We start from the raw sequence: 16,326 nt of genomic DNA, 5'->3' as shown, positions 1-16,326 counted from the left end.
CATGGAGCTGGGCCTGGGCGTCCCTCCCCCACACTGCGACCTGCTGTGCTGGGCAGGGCTGATGGAGGACCCCAGAGCACCCCTCTGCAAAGGGAGCTCGAGCTCCCTTCCCGTGCCCGATGGGCAGACTCTCTCCATTCCAGTTGCTACAGGCTGTCTCCCTGCTCCCCTGGAGTCCCCGTGGGCCCAGCTGGGGGAGCGTGGGGAGGGTTGGGCACAGGGAGTGGACACTGAGCTGGTCCTGCCGCCACCCGCCGCCCTTGGTAAACCGCCCACGGTTTGTGCTCTGGCCAGGCCCAGGCTCTCCCAGGTGGCCTGGCCAGCAGGGCCTCCATCCCATTAGTTCCAGGCGTTTCTGGGGCAGAAAACAGAAACCAGCCCTGCATTTTCCAGGCTGCCAGACCTCTGAGGAATTCGCGCCTGGGTCCTGGACCTGGACCGCCCTCCTCGGGCCCACCTGGCCCCTTCGGGAGGAGTACCCATGCTGGTTCTGTCCTGATGAGGGAGCAGATTCTGGAGAGTGGGCTTGCCCTTGGGCGGAAGCTCCTGCTGGGTCGCCAGCCCCTTCCCCGCCGTGCACCAGCAGTTTGCTGCCAGAGTGGCGTCCGGCCCTCTCCGAGACAGCTTGCTGGTCCTGGCTCTGGCTAGGCCTGCGCCCTCTCCCAAAGTCTCCCAAGTTCAAACTCCAGGTCTCGTAGCCCCAGGACACTGGGGAGCACGGAGCCCAGGGGGGCCTGCCCTGGGACTGGACTGCCCTGGGCTGGGCCTGCTGGGGCAGGAAGGTCAGGACTGTATAGCGGAAGGAGCTGAGGGAAGTTAGGGTGCGACTGGACCTTCCTGCTGGTGCTGGGGGGTGCTCTTCATGGGAGGATCTTGGATAGCTGTTTCCCTGCTGAGGTTGGAAACTCTCCTTTTGCTGTGGGGATCCTGCTGCCTTGGCCCCAGTTTCCTGCATCAAACCCCAAATGACACACGTGCTGGGCACAGAACAAATCAGCACACGTTGACGAGGGCCATGCTCGGCAATTTGTGATGTGGCCGTGTGCTCTGTGTGCGTGTGCACGGGTGTGCAGAGGCCAGGAGCCAGCAGGGGCAGGAGGGCAGGCGGGTCCGGTCGGGCACTCTCTGGACGTCAGGGGTGGCCTCTGGTCACTTGGGCCTCAGAGAGAAGGCCTGACGCCTCTCTGGCGTTACTCCCGTGGTCCCTGTGGGGTGGGTGGGGTGGCAGAGGGGGCTGTGCCTGGTACGACCTGCTGGGTGTCGCTGCTGCTCCCAGCTGCAAAATGGGGCTCACACTGACCCCTCAGAGCTCCTGGTCCACGAGAACCTCCAAGGCTAGCTCGGGCAGGCTTGTCAGGCCTGCGCACAGAGCACGTGGGCGGGGCGTGCCAGCCAGCATCACTGGCACGGCCAGGTGAGTTGGCAGTGTTGTCCCTGCCCGCTGGATCTTCGAGTTGAAGGGGGACAGGGTGAATGCACACAGCCAAGACATGCAGCTTGGGTGCGGAGAGGCGCTTGGAAAGGAGGGAGGCAGAGGGCTGGACAGGTGGCCGTGGAGGCTGGCGGGAGGTGACGCGCGCTGCCCAGTCCCAGGGGCCATGCGCCTCCTGTCGCTCCGCCAGTAGTTGAGGTGTGGGTGGTCCGGGGTGTCTCAGGTCTCCCCACTTCCTTCAGCCTCTCAGTTCTCTCCCGTGCACCTGCCTCCTCTCCCTTCTCCCCCTTCTGCTCCCTGGCTCCTCCTCTCCCCCTTTTCTTCCCTTCTTCAGCTCTTTCTCTGCCCCTTTAAAAAATTATCAAGTGCTTTCATTAAATATACTTAAGATATATGCAACAGCAACACAAATAGTGGCCGCCTACCTGCCTAGTTTCAGGCGCGCTGCTGTTACCTGAGCTCTGACAAGTCATCTACTGCACACCTTTCAGTTCTCTAAAAAAATTTTCCCAGAGGCTATTACCACCACTGAAAATGGAGAATTCTTTCACACGGTCCAAGTCAATGCTCACGTTTTCAGGGGCCCCCGGAGGCCCTCTTCTCGGGGCCCCGCTTGCTGGCTCCCGGCCTCCCGCTCCAGCCCCAGGGCTCTCCTCTCCGGCGTGGAAGGCATAGGTGGCTTGCTCAGCGTGGTTTGGCCAGTGGCAGCTCCGTGGGGCCAGTCAGGGTGCCGTGACCCTCAGTCTGCCCCGTGCCTGGTGGTGGCATGAGGGCTTGGCGTTGACATGTGTCAGGTGCCCCGTTCCTCGTCAGGAGGCGCCAGAGGCTGGCCGCCTTCTCCGTGCATGCCCGGGGTCAGGCCTGCGGTGTTGAAGGTATTCTCGCACTCCCACCCGGGGGGCCCTGCTGTCCCAGGTTGCTTTCTGCTCTCAGCCTTTTCTGTGGTGGTGTACCACTGGCTGATTGTCTCAGCAACTCATCTGGTTTTGAGAGTCTCACGTGAACGGAGTGGTCCGAAGGCCCTTTCTACCACCTGTTCTCCCTTCACTAGTGTGTCCTCGAGACCCATTTGTTGTCTTTGCCGTGACTGGGGTGCTCTCCTTTTTCCACGCCGTGCAATATTCTACCACACAGCTTATTTGTCTGTTCTGCTGACGATGGGCACGGAGTGGCTTCCAGGCGCTCCTCTCTGGGATGTACACACTGTGCTTTTCAGAATGTTCTCATGTTGGCACCGCGGGGAGTTTCTGTCAGGGCGTGGCTCTGTCACTGGGTGGATGTTAGCAGACAATACCAAGTTGTCTCCCAAGGTGGCTGCACCAGTTGACGCTCCTGTCTGCAGGATAGAAGTAATTGCCTCACCCTCCTTCCTCCTCGCGGTTGACACTGGAAGACTAAAATGGCTTGGAGCGGCTCCTGCGTGTGAAATGATAGCGTCATGTGATGAGCATTCAGAAACTGTCTACTCACTTAAATTTACTTTCTAAAAGGCTTGGGCCTCTTCCGTAGTTTAGGATGGCACTGCCCAGAATGTGTCATCATACTGGCAGTGGGGTGTCACTGGGGAGCTTGTTAGAAATGCAAATTCTCGGGCAACACCCGAGACCTGCTGAATCAGAAGAGCCAGGGCGGGCCCTCAGGCTTGCTTTTACAAGCCCTCGGGGCTCCTGCAGGCCCTCCAGGCTCCAGTGCTGGGGAAGAAGACTCCCTTACCCCAACGCTGACGCGTTTCTGTCCGGCGTCCACGCACCTTACAGCCTTACCTTTGACACGTAGTTTGTCATCCACCTGGACCTGACTTTAGTTTCCAGTGTGAGGTGAGGGCTCATTTCTTATTTCCACAGTGAGGGCTGCTGGCCAGCATCCCCTTGCCCCAACAGGCCGCCATCCACCCGGTGCTGCGAATGTCATTTCCATGCATCGCCGGCCCCTCCCAGCTCTCTGCTTTGTCCCCGGCACCATGTGGGACCCTGGCGTGGCCTCAGCCGGTGGCACGCTCATCCAGCTCCCCGTCGCTTGTCCTGGAAGTGCTGCGTCCGCTCGCTCTTTCTCGGCTTGCCTGTCGCGGTCCGCAGCTGCCGCTGGCTCTTTAGATGGACGCTGGGTCACGGCTCTGGTTCCCATGGGGACACGTGGACATCGTGCAGTCCTGGTCAGGGGCCATCACGGGAGGCTGCAAGCAGGCAGCAGGAGCCTGGCGGGGCTCTGGGGCTCCGCATCCTGTTCCCCCGGAGAAGACTGCTGGCAGGAGAAGGGGGGCCGGCTCCGGGGCTACGCGGGCAAGCTGCATTGCTGACCCTGGGTCTTGGCTCTGCTTTAAGGCTCGTGACACACCAGCACCCCGCCAATGGTGAGACATGGACTTCCCGGTCTCAAGGAGCCCCTTCCCCCCATTGCTGCTAAATCTCAGCCCCCAGGCGGCTGGGTAAACCGAGGGCTGCCTACCACCTGCACTGCCGCCCTGCGTGCGCGACTTCTGCTGTGACCCCCATAGAGGTGGGGCTCCCCGACAGCCTTTGGCTCGAATTGCACTCACAGAAGCAGGTCAGGTTGCTCGCGGGGGAACTTGGCAGAAGCATCCCCCCTTCAAGAGGCCGGGTGGAAGAGCCGCGTCCCCCTGGAAGAGCCGGTCGGGGTGCGGGAGGCTGACGCTGCCTTGTAGGAAGGCTTGAGCATGCGTGAGATACCACGCTGCATCCAGCTTCAGCCCCTCCTGGGAGACCAGCAGCACCCAGAGGCTCAGCTACAGTCATGTTTTATTTTGAACACGGTAGGGGGTGGGGTGTGTCGGGTGCAGCTGTTCAGTGATGCATCGAGGACCCTGAGCCCCCCAGTGACCTCCCTGGTTGTAAGTGTCAGTCCCGCGGCTCCCATATCCGCGCTGGAAAGTGGCTCCCCGGCCCTCTTCCCAGCACCTTCGCCCCTCTGGCTTCCCCTGAGGTCTCATTAGTCAGAACTGCCTGCCTGAGCGCAGCCAGCCGCAGGCACCTGTGGCCTCGGGCCTGGGCCTGCCGGAGGACGGGGCTTGGGGAGCCAACAGTGGAGGCTGCTACGGTCACGGCTCCCCATTCCTCTCCCTCGCCAACCCCAGCCCCCTCCCCCATTTCCTGCAGTCTCCTCCTGGGTCACACCACAGCTCCTCGCCTCTCCCCTGCCCTTCCGCCCCAGTTTACCCTGCCCACTCTTCTCTGTTGCCTGAAGCCCCAGGAACCACCCTGGCCGGTTGGGGAGCCCGGGTGGGGGGTACTTGCAGGGACAAGACCCACCCATTGGTGTTGCTGACTGCCCGAAAGCCTCCTTCCCAGAGGCTCAGCTCCTGGAGACCTCAGCGGGAAGATTCTGGTTAATCCAGTAGTCAGCGGTCGCCTTTATTCCTCCCCTCCGCCGTCCCCCGTAAAACCCTCGCCCAGCACTCACTGGGCCGGGCCTCTCCCAGGGACGCGACAGTGAATGACAGACGCGGTCCCTGTTCCCCCAGGGTCAGCGCAGCCCAGGGATGAGCCCTCCAGAGTCAGGTCCTGGAAGCCTGAGCAGCGCTAGAGAAACAGGCCCCCCCACCAGGGCAACCCCGTGCAGCTAGGCGGCCGCGCCCAGACTTTGGGGGCCACCTTGCTCCCTCGGAGCAGTGCGGGCTGCAGAGGGGCCGCTGCAGGTTGCCCCCAGCACCTGCCCGTGTGGGGGAGGTGAACTTGGCACCTGCTTCCTTTCCTAGCGGCGTCCGGATCACAGCCTAGAGGGGCTGCGCTCTGCCTCCCGCCCTCGGGCACAGCCCACCAGGCCCCTCCAGGCATCTGGGCTGCGGGCATGTGGCTTTGCAGTTGACGCCTGAAGTCTGGTGGTGGAGGAGGGCCTGAGGGAAGAGGCTGGCTTTGGGCCGCGGCCTGTCTCGCGTTGCTTGACCAGAACAGCATAGGGCGGACATGGGCTGGGGGCAGGCGGCTCTCTCTCACCACCTTCTCCGTACCGGCTGGCCGGCCTCAGCACCCCAGCCCCCCGCCTCCCAGTTAGCACCTAGGCTTCTGACTTGAAGCCAGGGCTCAGAAGTGCCCTGTTTACTCATCCCGAGAGCCGGGGACGGGGTGGGACACGGGGTGGCATTTTTTTCCTGTAAGCCCCACGGTCTTGCTGGTAAGGTGTCTTGGTGGCTGCTGGCGCTGGCTTCTGGGGCCTCTGGCGTGCAGGGTGTTACCAGCCTCGTACAGCCGACACGCTGCAGAGCGGCCCCAGGAGGGGGCCCCTCGGCAGGATGTGGGGATGCACCTCTGAGCCTGCTGACCTCAGACCCGCCCACTCTGCAAATGCAGAAATAGCTTTCACGGTGAAAGTGCTTTGGTGAGCGAGGGTGGCCAGGCCGTCAGCCTGGGCTGTCTGGGAGGCGAGTTTCTGGGGCCTGATCGTGTCCTGTGAGGGCAGGGCGGCAGCTTGCATGGCTTTCGTCGGCGGTGTTCGCGTAGGTTTCACAGATGGGGACACTGAGGCTCCAGGCGCTCGACTGCCAGCGCATGTCCCTCGGGGAGCTCCTTGCCCGCCGTGTGACAGAGCGGCCTGCAGCCCCTTCGTGTGCTGCCTCAGGCTGGCTCACGTCCCTTTGCAAGGGGGGCGATGGCTGTCTCCCCTCTTAGCGGGAGGCCCCAGGCTTGCTGGCCAGCATGTGGCCCCATGCTGTCTGGCTGCTGCCTGGGGTGTGAACCCCTCACTCCCTGGGCCGTCCGTCTCAAGGAGGCTGGGGCCCCTCCCAGAGACCCAACCACAGAATCCCAAAGACCGCAGCTGTGCCGTCCACGGAGGCCGACAGGGCCTGAGGAACCCAGCAGGCGCCTGAGGCTGCGTGTGCCAGGGTCAGGCTGGTGCAGAGAAAGGGCCCCTCCGCCAGGGCGGCTGCACGGAGGTGTGAAGGCCGCGCCAGAGCGAGCAGCGGAGAGCTCTCCGTCCCTACAGAGGCACTGACCCCTGGGACCTCGTTTAGCCCAGTGGCCCAGAGCCCCACCTCCTAACAGCCCCCACGGGGCTATGGGCTTCAACATGGCTTTGGGGACACGGCTGCTCGCACGGCAGTTGGACAGCGGGACAAGCGCCGTCTCGTTTCCTTCTGCTTTTCCCCAAAAGAGCAGCAAGGGCAGCAGCCTGTTTGGCGGCGCTTGCCGGCGGCCAAGGCTGCGGGCAGAGGCGTGGGGCTGGGCCGCGATGGCCGGGCAGCGGGGCTGGGAAGCCGGGCTCTTGCAGCTCCCCAGCTGCGGTCGCTGCCTTCAGGCTGCGGTGGCGTGCGAGGAAGGTGCAGCTCGGCTGCATGTAGTCAGAAGAGATTCTGCTGAACTGGGGAAAGCACGGGCGGAGGGTAAGTTCCGCCGGGGGCGGAGCTCGCGCCCTCGCCCAGCCCCTCCTGGAGAGCGGTTTGGCCTGGGGAACACGCAGGTTGTTTCTCCGTGGGAAAGTGGGGCGCGGAGGGGCGAGCGTGCCCTGCACTTGTGAAGGGTCCTGGTCTGTCTTTGTCGGTGAAAGCGTCCGAATGCCTTCAGCTCCATGACCCGCACATCTGGCCCTCCCACCCCCGGGCACTCAGAAGGCTGGCAGCAGGCCGGCTGGCGTCACGATGACAGGCCCTCGGGCATTTCGCCCTGGTACCTGCCTGCGTCCAGTCCTCATCCTGAGTGCCACCCGACCTGCAGGGCATGAAGATGCCTGGGGTTGTAAAAACGCAACAGGGCTTCAGCTGATCCCGGGGACCTCAGGCCGGAGGGTTCTGCCCAGCCACAGCCCTGCTCCCCGCCGGGGCCAGGCCAGCTGGGGAGCGTGGGTGGCTCCAACAGCCTTTGCGCTGGCCCTTGCTGCCATCTTGCTAGTGACCGACTGGTGGAGTTTTCTTTTTAAGGTGAAGGGAAGCAGAACTGAGTTCTTGCCTACTGCAGAGAACTGTTCTGACAGGTCTTGCCTCCCTCCATGGCTTGTTCTGCCTCAGGGGACTGTACTGTCGTCAGGGCCTTTGCCAGGGACGACGGCTCCGTGGCTCACTGGTCGTCTGGCAGCCCTGCAGGGCGGTGTTCTCACCCCCAGCTGTGGCGTGTGGAGGGTTTCGGCTGTGAAGCCAACAGCAAAGCCCCCGAGGCACCGTGAGGGTGAGAGCAGGAGGTGGCGGCTTAGCCGGGGTCTGGCCGTCGCCTGTCTTCCAGCCAGAGACAGAGTGAAACTTCATGACTAAACAGGAAGCGGCTCAGAAGGCCGCAGATTCGCTGGTGTGGGGAGGGGAGGCAGAGCAGGCTCGGCTGCCCAGGCCCCGGCCCACCAGCCCGTGGCAGGCGCCTCTGAGCACCCCGGGCCGCCCGCGACCGGAGCCCGGGCGTGGCCTGGGCCTGTGCCCGCACCTGCTACCTTGCAGGCCCCGCTCACCGGGCGCCTCACCTTTGCCTTCCAGCACCAGTAACTAACTCCTGGTACTCCAGGAGCCACGCCTGAGCAAGTGCTCAGGCTCCCCCCGGTCAGGGCCCCCACTTAGGGAGACCCAGGCGACCCGGTGCAGAGGCCGAGCAGGGATGGTCGAGCTCATCTGTCTCCGGGGACGGGCTGCAGTAGATCCAGGAGCGTTTGCATGTGGAGGGATGTGGCTGCGAGCACGAGCAGCCTGGACTCTGCAAGAGGGGAGCTTGCACTTCCTACAGTGTGAGCAGATGGAGCAAGGTTACTTTTTCGGGGGTCACGGCAGGGCAGATCTGAAAGCCTGACTTTCGCTGTGTGGAGTTTCAGGTCCAACAGGCAGCTAGAGCGCCGAGCCTGCCCTTCCAGGCGGGGTCACCTGGTCTTGGTGGGGCAGAGGTGGGGTCACGCGGCCCCAAGTGGGTCCTGGGCCCAGGCCTGTGCTCTGGTCACAAGCCAGCGTGGGGGGCAGAGGCGGGCAGCACACGCCTGTCACCCCCACCGGCCGCTGCCTCCTGGCCGCGGGCACCTGACAGCTGGCCTTCAGGACACGTGAGGTGCGGCGGTCACTCCTGGCCGGCAGCAGCTTGTAACTGACCCCAGCCCCGGCACCCGCACTTGGCTGTCCCGGTCATCTGCTGAACAGCTCAGCCCAACTGCCCGCCTCAAGGGGAGGGCAGCGCAGGGGCCCTTTCTTGAAAGAACATCCTGCTTTGCCTAACGATGCTAATAAAGTTAGATCACTCCCTGGAGGAAATGAACTCCAGAAAACAGTTCTAAGCCAGGCACTCAAAATGGTCAGCCCGAGGGGCTCCAGAGAACAGGCGTTTGGAAGCCACAGGCCTTCTGCCGCTGCAGAGGGACCAGCAACCCCCTCACGCGGCCTGTCACACGCCTCCAGGTGCTCTGGGCGGGCTACAGAAATGGTTCCGCTTTATTTTTTTTTTTTCATTGTCAACCAGAATAACAGGAAGAAAATACGCAGCCTTGTGAATCTGCATGCCCACGGAGGTTACATCTCCGAGAAGTGGGTCAGCTTCCGTCCGGACGGAGGCCTGGAGGGTGCCCTGAGTGGTCCACGGGGCTCTCCCCCGCAGCGCCACTTGGTCACTGGCCTCGCCCCAAATGCCACGCGTGTGGCTTAAACAGGAACAAAGCCGTGAGGCCGCTTCCGCGCCCTGACCTCTGCACACAGCCCCCGGTGCTAAGGACCCTGGCGTGGGGGTGACGGGGCACGAGGGTCGAGAGCGCGTTCAGGCTGATGCGGCGGCCACGGGCTGAGCTCGGCGCCGGGGGCCAGGTGCAGACTCCTAAGTGGACGCTGGCACGAGCTGCAAGCGTAAGAGGGCAAAGGTGATTTTTTTTTTCTTCTCAAAAATGGTTTTGCACATCTTTTTCAGAGCTGATAGACACACACCTTAGCTGGATACAAAACATATTATGAAACAGAGTGACTGTGATCTTTGATCCGAGAAATCAAAGTGAAAGGTAATTGACATCTTCTGCCTCTCCTTTTGTTTTCCAGCTGCGTGTTTCCTGAGTTGTTTATTTTATTTCGTTTTATTTTTTTAAGAAAAAGAACTCTCCCCCTGCAGGCCCTCTCTCCTCACTTTCCAATCCAGCCTCACAGACTCGGGCTCTGCTCGTCGGGGCGCACCCCTGTGCTGCGCGGGGCCACCCCGAGCGTGTGAGTCTGTGAGGCTGGAGCCACGGCGGGCTGGAGCCACGGCGGGCTGGGGTGGGCGAGCTCGGGACTTGCATGCGCTGCCAGGCCCTCCCCTCGCATGAACAAGCTGCCGCAGGGCCGTGTTCAGCGTTTGAAAGTTCTGTTTCTGCCCTTTTTGATTCTAGTCTCTGCTTCGCGTATGCAGGCAAGTCAGGCTCTTGTCAGTGGAGGGCCTTCGGTGCCGGGGGTGGGGGGCAGTCACGCGTGACCTGGGGTGCTGCCCGGGAGCTCTGCATTGGAGTGTTTCCAAGTGCAGACCCCAGTGCTCCCCGGGGCTTTCTTGGCCACACGCTCTGGAAGGCTCCCTGCTGCTGCTTCAGGACTGAGCCTGGGTTTTTCCAGCTGAGCTCGGTGCAGCCCCACAGCCAGCATCAAGCAGACCGTGGCCACTGTGGACGCTGGGTGAGCACGGAGAGCCAGGCGGCTGAGCAGGCCTCAGAATCCGCGTGGGTGAGGGAGGACTTGGTTTTGCTTTCCTGCGCTGCTAGCTGCAATCGCTGGTGTTCAGACCCCTGCACGTCCTGATCTGAATCAGCACTCTCTAGCCAGCGCCAGCACGGGGGTTTCACGCCTCCGGTGTGCCCCAGCTCCCCGGGCTGCGGCTTCTGAATGTCCCCTTTGTCAGTGAGAGTGGAGGCATTACATCAGAGGCCAGGCCACAGTCCTCCGCAGCAGCACGCTGATGGCTGCTCTGGAACCCAGTACAAAGAGCCATCTGACACCAGGCCCACTGCTCCCACGGAGGGCTGGCACCCCAGAGCCACAATTCTCGGGGGGTTAGGCCTGCTGAGCTGTGACCACTTTGCAGCGTTAGCATGGACCCTCAGCTAGGAGGCCAGACTGGCTGCCATGTTCTCCAGCAGCGACTGTCAGGTACCAGCTCTCGGGAGGCAGGAGCCAGCAAACAGTGCTGGGGCCGGCGGGGGCCACGCCCCCACCCCCGGGGCTCTGCATGGAGGAGTCAGGATGACAAAAATGCAACTGAAATATTGGGAGCTGAGAAATGATCAAAGGGCCTTTTTATTGTGCCCCTTCCCTCCCTGATGCTAGAACTTGGCAATGCTTCTGAACTTGCAGGAGCCTGGGAACCGGGGCGAGCTGGCACGGGACCCCAGCAGCGTCCAGCTGTGATCTGCAGGGCCTCAGAGTTCCCCCCTAGCTCTCAGGCCCCACCCGCGGCTCTGGGCCACAGGCCTCCCAAGGAATGTTGGCCCCTTTCTCGGAGCGCCTCGAGCCTGGCCGGCCCCCTCTGCAGAGCGCCTCTGTGATGTGGCCCAGAGGGCACAGCGAGGGCTGGAGAAGATGAGAGACTGGAAGTGACTGAGCAAGTGGAAAGCGGAGCTTCAAGTCGGTTCAGAGCTGAGGCCCAGACTCAGGGACGCCCCGGGCCAAGACCACCTTCTCCTTAGCGCACACGCTCCGGGGGCAGCAGAGTCAGGGAAGTGCCTCCTGGCTTTCAGAGTAGCTTCCTGAGCAGCGGGGCGGGAAGGCAGTGTGCTTCCTGGCTTGCCCACCCGCAAGCGTGGCAGCCTGGCGTGGACCCAGCGAGGGTCCGGGGACAGGGCAGTGCAGCGGGTGGGCTCTGAGGTGCTGGCGCTCAGATTCTCACTTGGCCCCAACACAGCCTCCCCGACTCCCACCCAAGCCGGGGCTTCTCGGGCGGTGGCCTTTGTGGCTGGCCCGGGCGAGGCTGGTGTGGGCATGTGGGCTACCAGCTTTTAGAAAACATGCTTGAGGTTTGGGAGAGAAGCAGGATGGGGTCTCTCCCCTGCTTCCTGCTGCTGCTTTCTCAGGGGACAGAGTTCCCAAGCTCGCAGCTGAGGGTAAAGGCACCGGCCCAGCCCCCGACCGCCACCCCCACACCTGCTTGTCCCGTGGCTCGTGGGCCCTGAGCAGGCGGGCTCGAGCGCAGGTGCCTGCTCCCAGTGAATCAGAACACCCCAGGGCAGAGCGGGGTGCTAGCAGAAATCACTTTCAATGCTCAGTGAACCCAGAATTGTGGCAGGCGGCACCCCCAGATTGCCGCCCTCCGAAGAAACACGCTGTTTTCCTCCTTTGCGTTGGTAGCTGCCTGGGGCCGGCCAAACCCAGCTCCAGCCAGTTTGGTTCGGGAGCTTGGGGGGGTGGACGCAGCCAGCGCCTTTTACTCACATATTGCCCACGGCTGCTTCTGTGCGGAAACAGCCGAGTGGAGGCCCCAGGGACAGCCGGGACCTTGGAGGCGGCTGACCTGCTGTGTCTTCTGCCCACAGCTTCACTGGGACAGTTTTTCTCTCACTGGCCTGTCGGACCTTTGTGTATGTGATGGCCCTGTTCACAGGCATCTTCGCGCACACACACTGAAAGCCCACCCAGGATTTCCTTTTGGAGTTTTGCAGAGGAACGCGGGACTCACCTACTCGCCCGCACCCAGCTCCTTTCTGCTTTCAGCTTAGAGGTCAGGCTGAGAAGTCACTCGAGGCTTAGACACCACGTCAGCGCTTTCGTCCCGCCTCTCGCCGAGGTGGCGAGAGGTTAGAGCTGCGCCTGCTGGCCTCAGCGCGCCTCTGAGAAAGTGACGCTCGCTGACCACTAACCGCTCGACGCTCGCCCCCCCCCCCCCCCAGGGCGGCTCTGTCCTTCCTGACTCACATGCAGACACTGAGCCTTCTGGGCCCCAGAAGAAACCTGTGGCACTGAGCCTCAGTGAGGCCGTGCGGCCGTGGGCTCCAGCTGGCTTCCACGGCTTCCACGGCTGCAGCGGGTGACTGCCCGTGTCTCCCGCTCCAGCACGTGGGTGAGGTATGGCTGGGTGCGGTGACGGCGCCTCGTGCGGCCCCAGGCCCGCCCGGCTCCCCGAGTCAGGCAGCCAGCTTGCACTTTTTGTAGAGAATGGGGCCATCCAGGTAATAGACCGGCCGCCCACTTGTCTATGGGGTGGCCACTGGCGCCCCCCCAAACCCTCAGCTACCCAGCGCCCATTTGTCCATGGGGTGGCCACTGGCGCCCCCCCCCCCAACCCTCAGCTACCCAGCCGCCCATTTGTCCACGGGGTGGCCACTGGCACCCGCCCCCCCAGCCCCCAGCTATCCAGGCTGACGGTGTGGGGGTCCTCGCAGTGGGTTAAGTTGCATGCAGGAGGCCCTGGCTGTCAGTGTGGGGTTCCGGGCCCTCAAAGACCTGCGTGGAGGGGCAGGAGCTGCTTCTGGAGAGAGCAAGGGCCCTGGGGCGGGAGTGGAAGAGGCGGTGCCGGGCAGGGCTGTTTGGAGACCTCCTGGGCGCAGGACCTGGCATGGCGGCCTGCTCGGGACAGCCAGGCTGACGCCGGCCAGCGGGTCAGAGCTGGGCACGAGTCCCAGGCCCCGCCTGTGAGCTGAGCGACCGAGCACAGGGGTGTCATCTCCCTTGCGGACGCACACGACTGAGTGCTCCCTTGTGCCGAGACTAAGAGCTCAGGATATGGGGGCAGGGGCATAAGCAGCTGGAGCGTGACTTTCCAGGAACGGATCTGCGGGGAAGTGGCCGGCACAGCCGCAGCTGGGGAGAGGGCCGGCCACTGCGGGGCCCGCCAGCGGGTGGCTGAGCAAGAGTGACAGGAGCGTGAGGGGGCCAGTTCAGAGCAGCAGGGACACCAGCCGGGGCCAGTGCAAAGGCTGGGGTCGCTGAGCCTAGTGAGGGGCCGACAGGGCGGGACTGCGGGTCTGGGGGAGCGGCCGGCCCGGAGGTCCTCTCAGGGAGCCGGTCGTGCTGGGCATCTGGAGGGATTAAAGGGCCGTGAGGGCCTGCGAAGGTGGGGCCTCCTCGGGACGGAGGCGGGCCTGCCGGAGACCTCCCTGGGAGGCCCAGTTTGCAGACTGATGTGGCCGCTGCCCCAGCTGCGACTCCAGAATTTTCTCCGCACTCACGGCTAGGGAGTGAGCGCTGAGTTTCCTCTCCCCGGCGAGGTCCCTGTGAGGCCGGAGGGTCCTCAACCACCCCTTCCCTGCCCTGCCCACCTCTCCGGGGGACAGTGGGAAGTTGTGGGGGCTCAGCTCCGGGGTTTTCCAGAGGCACCCCCTTCTTACCCAAACGCAGTTGGTCAGCTCCAGGACCCCAGCCCCATGCTCCGCGGAGGCAGCGAGCCCTTGGGGAGGGCCCGTGCCCACCTGCTATTTTTAGCAAGCCAGGGCTGCAGGAAGTTTCCACTGCGGATCAGCTCCTGTGGCCTCCTAGGTTGAGAAAACAGGAAGCCCGTTGGGATCCGGCCTTTGAAACGCTCCCCTGACCCCGCCCCGGGCCTGCTTCACTGCTCCCCTGGGCTCTGCTCTGCAGAGGGGCCCCCGGGAACAGCTGGGACTGGGGCGTGGCCGCCCTGTGGGGGACACGCGAGTCCCTGCTCAGAGCTGCTGCTGACACGCCCGCTTCCCCACCGCGGGGGGCTGGCCACCCCAGCACCCACGCTACAAGCCCGCGTGTGCTGGCTAGGGCAGGGGGAACATTTCTCACTCACACGACCTCACCCAGGTCCTCAGGAACCCCGAAAGCACGTTTTCACACACAGTTCACAGAGGCGGCAAGAGCCCCTCTCCACCCAGGGCCTCCATCCCCGCCGTGGCTCCCGAGTCCGCGCTCGGAGCTCCCCGGCCCTGCTCTGGCCAGCCGAGCCGACTGGCTCCTCACACACAGCAGCACCAGGCACCGATCAGAGTCCCACACCAAGGCGGGGACATCACTGGCCATGGCTGCACGCGCCCTGGAACTGGTGCCTGGCTCCACACAGCACTCAAAGGCCACACGTAGGAGCCCCACCTCACAGATGAGAAAACTGAGGCACAGACTTGCACCTGCGCGCCCTCCAGGCGGGTGCTTGCAGGGCGCGCCTTACCCAGGAGGCCAGCTTGAGGGGCAGGGCTTGGTGTCCTCACCCCGGGCTCATCTTCCCTCTCAACTTCGGGCCGAAACACAGAGCGGGAGGGGGCGAGGAGGGCCTAGCGTGAGAACCGGGGGCCGGGAGGTGGTGTCGCCTTCACTGGGACCCCAGAAGCCCCTGCGTCCTGTGCTCCGCCAGCCTGAGGCCCGGTGCCCTGCTCTGGGTCTGGGCTGACCCCAGGGCCACTTCTTTCCAAGAGAATCAAGGGGTGCCTCTTTGCAAGGCCACTGCTCAGACCTCATTGCCCTGGATCGGGGGCTCTTGCCAAGAGGCTCCCCTTGATCCCAGGACATGCTGGCCCCACACCTGGGAGCCCACAGACCTGAGGGGTAGGCAGAGCACCTCTGAGGACATGTCCCACTCTGAAAACTCACGGCCTGCCCCTTGCCAGTGGGGGCGCCACTTGCTGTGCTGACCAAGATGGTTACTGTGGCGGCCAGTCTGGTCGGCCGCGCGGGGGTGGCCCTTCTCAGGGGCACCGCTTTGCTTTTGAAAATTGGATCATTTTTACTGGGGGCTCACTGGTTCACAGCACTGTGTGTGAGCTGGCAGCTGAGTCCAGCTTGCAGATGGACGGTACCCCCCACGCCCCCAGCCCACCGGGAGGACCCTTCTTTACAGAACTGGACACTGTGTGTCGGGCGGAATTGCGCTTATCATGGAGGCATTGTCTGGCTTTGGGGATGGAAGTTTGGGAAAGACCAAAGACCAGCATGATTAACTGAGACCATAGAAGTGAGAGAACATGGAATACCAGCACCTCACCACTGTGGTTTTTTAAGTTACCATTTGGGTGAATTATGGCCCAGAAATCGCCTACGAAGGCATTTATGTTAAAAACCGTCGAAGGTGCTATCCGAGACCAAAATGTGTTTCTGAGACAGTAGCCGGTTGTTGGAGGGTCTAGAAAGCCCACGTGAGCTGTGTTCTGGTGTTCTCTCACTCGCCCCGCGGCTCTCTCTCTCTCGCAGTAAATGAAATTATCAGGAAGGAGTTTTCAGGACCTCCCGCCAGAAACCAGACGTAGAAGCCGCCCTCCGCAAGACACTTCCGCAGCTGGCCCCGGAGCCTTCTCTCATTCCCTTCACCGTCCGTCTCCTGGCCGGAGTCCACCGGGGGACCGTGTCCTGGCAGACCTGACCCCATGCAGACGCTCGCCACCTCCCTGCAAGCACCAGGGGGAACTCGCTGCCTCTTGGCTTCTGTTTTAAACCCTAGAGAGCATCTCAGTTGCCTCTGACCGTGTCCCACCCAAACCCCAAGTACCTGCTGACCAGAACCGCCTCAGCCCGGCAGCACGCTGGACCTGGCCGAGAGCTGCGTGACCAGAGAGCGGGGTCCAGCCCCATGGCACCGCCCTCCAGCCCCAGCGCTGCCTTCACCTGCCCAGGCCAGACACGGCTCCTGTCCCCTCCGGAGGGGGGCGTCTCCCTCACAGCCACCAAAGCCACAGGCTCTGAGTCCAGCCTGCAGACCGCGCAACCCCAGGCCCCCGCCCCCCCGGGGAGTCTGGAGCCGGATGGCTCCTTGGGCGATGCCTGGTCCCCGCACGGCAGGGCCACACAGCTAACGACGTTTTGACTTTTCTCATCCTGAAACCCAAGCGGTCCGGTCTGCACAGGCTGCCTGGGAAGACGTCAGGCACAAAGCGGCCATGTGTGGGCACTTGTGACTCTGCTTCCCAGAGCTGGCCGCCGTGGCCGGAGGTGGCCACACCTCCTCAGCCCTGCAGCTCACCGCAGGCATGTGGGCCACGCCTGGCCGCAGCTGCACAACCTCAGCCTTCTGACCGCAGCGTGCTCATCCATAAAGTAGAGAAGAGGGAGTGTAGCGTGTGCCTCGACTGCTGCCCGGAATGACGGAAGCTAAAGC

General features: G+C 63.3%; 1 protein-coding gene across 4 annotated transcripts in view; it reads left to right on the top strand.

The window, feature by feature from the left end:
• The window catches only part of NFATC2 (nuclear factor of activated T-cells, cytoplasmic, calcineurin-dependent 2), a 119,605-nt gene extending 103,996 nt beyond the window's left edge, over positions 1 to 15,609 (top strand). For 2 of the 4 annotated variants that reach the window (XM_004687486.2, XM_004687484.2), the window contains exons 10-11: positions 9,241 to 9,328; positions 15,426 to 15,609. In XM_004687486.2, coding sequence (XP_004687543.1) covers positions 9,241 to 9,284 — 44 coding nt within the window. In that variant the 3' untranslated portion in view covers positions 9,285 to 9,328; positions 15,426 to 15,609. The remainder of the gene's footprint in view (positions 1 to 9,240; positions 9,329 to 15,425) is intronic. The other 2 variants (XM_004687483.2, XM_004687485.2) reach the window with 1 other exon arrangement.
• Positions 15,610 to 16,326: the final 717 nt, after the last annotated feature.

Source organism: Condylura cristata, unplaced genomic scaffold, assembly GCF_000260355.1.
Source record: "Condylura cristata isolate star-nosed mole 26May11 unplaced genomic scaffold, ConCri1.0 scaffold00022, whole genome shotgun sequence".
NCBI classification, from domain to species: domain Eukaryota; kingdom Metazoa; phylum Chordata; class Mammalia; order Eulipotyphla; family Talpidae; genus Condylura; species Condylura cristata.
Note: the sequence above shows the minus strand (reverse complement) of the source record. Positions and strands in the feature narration are given on the sequence as shown.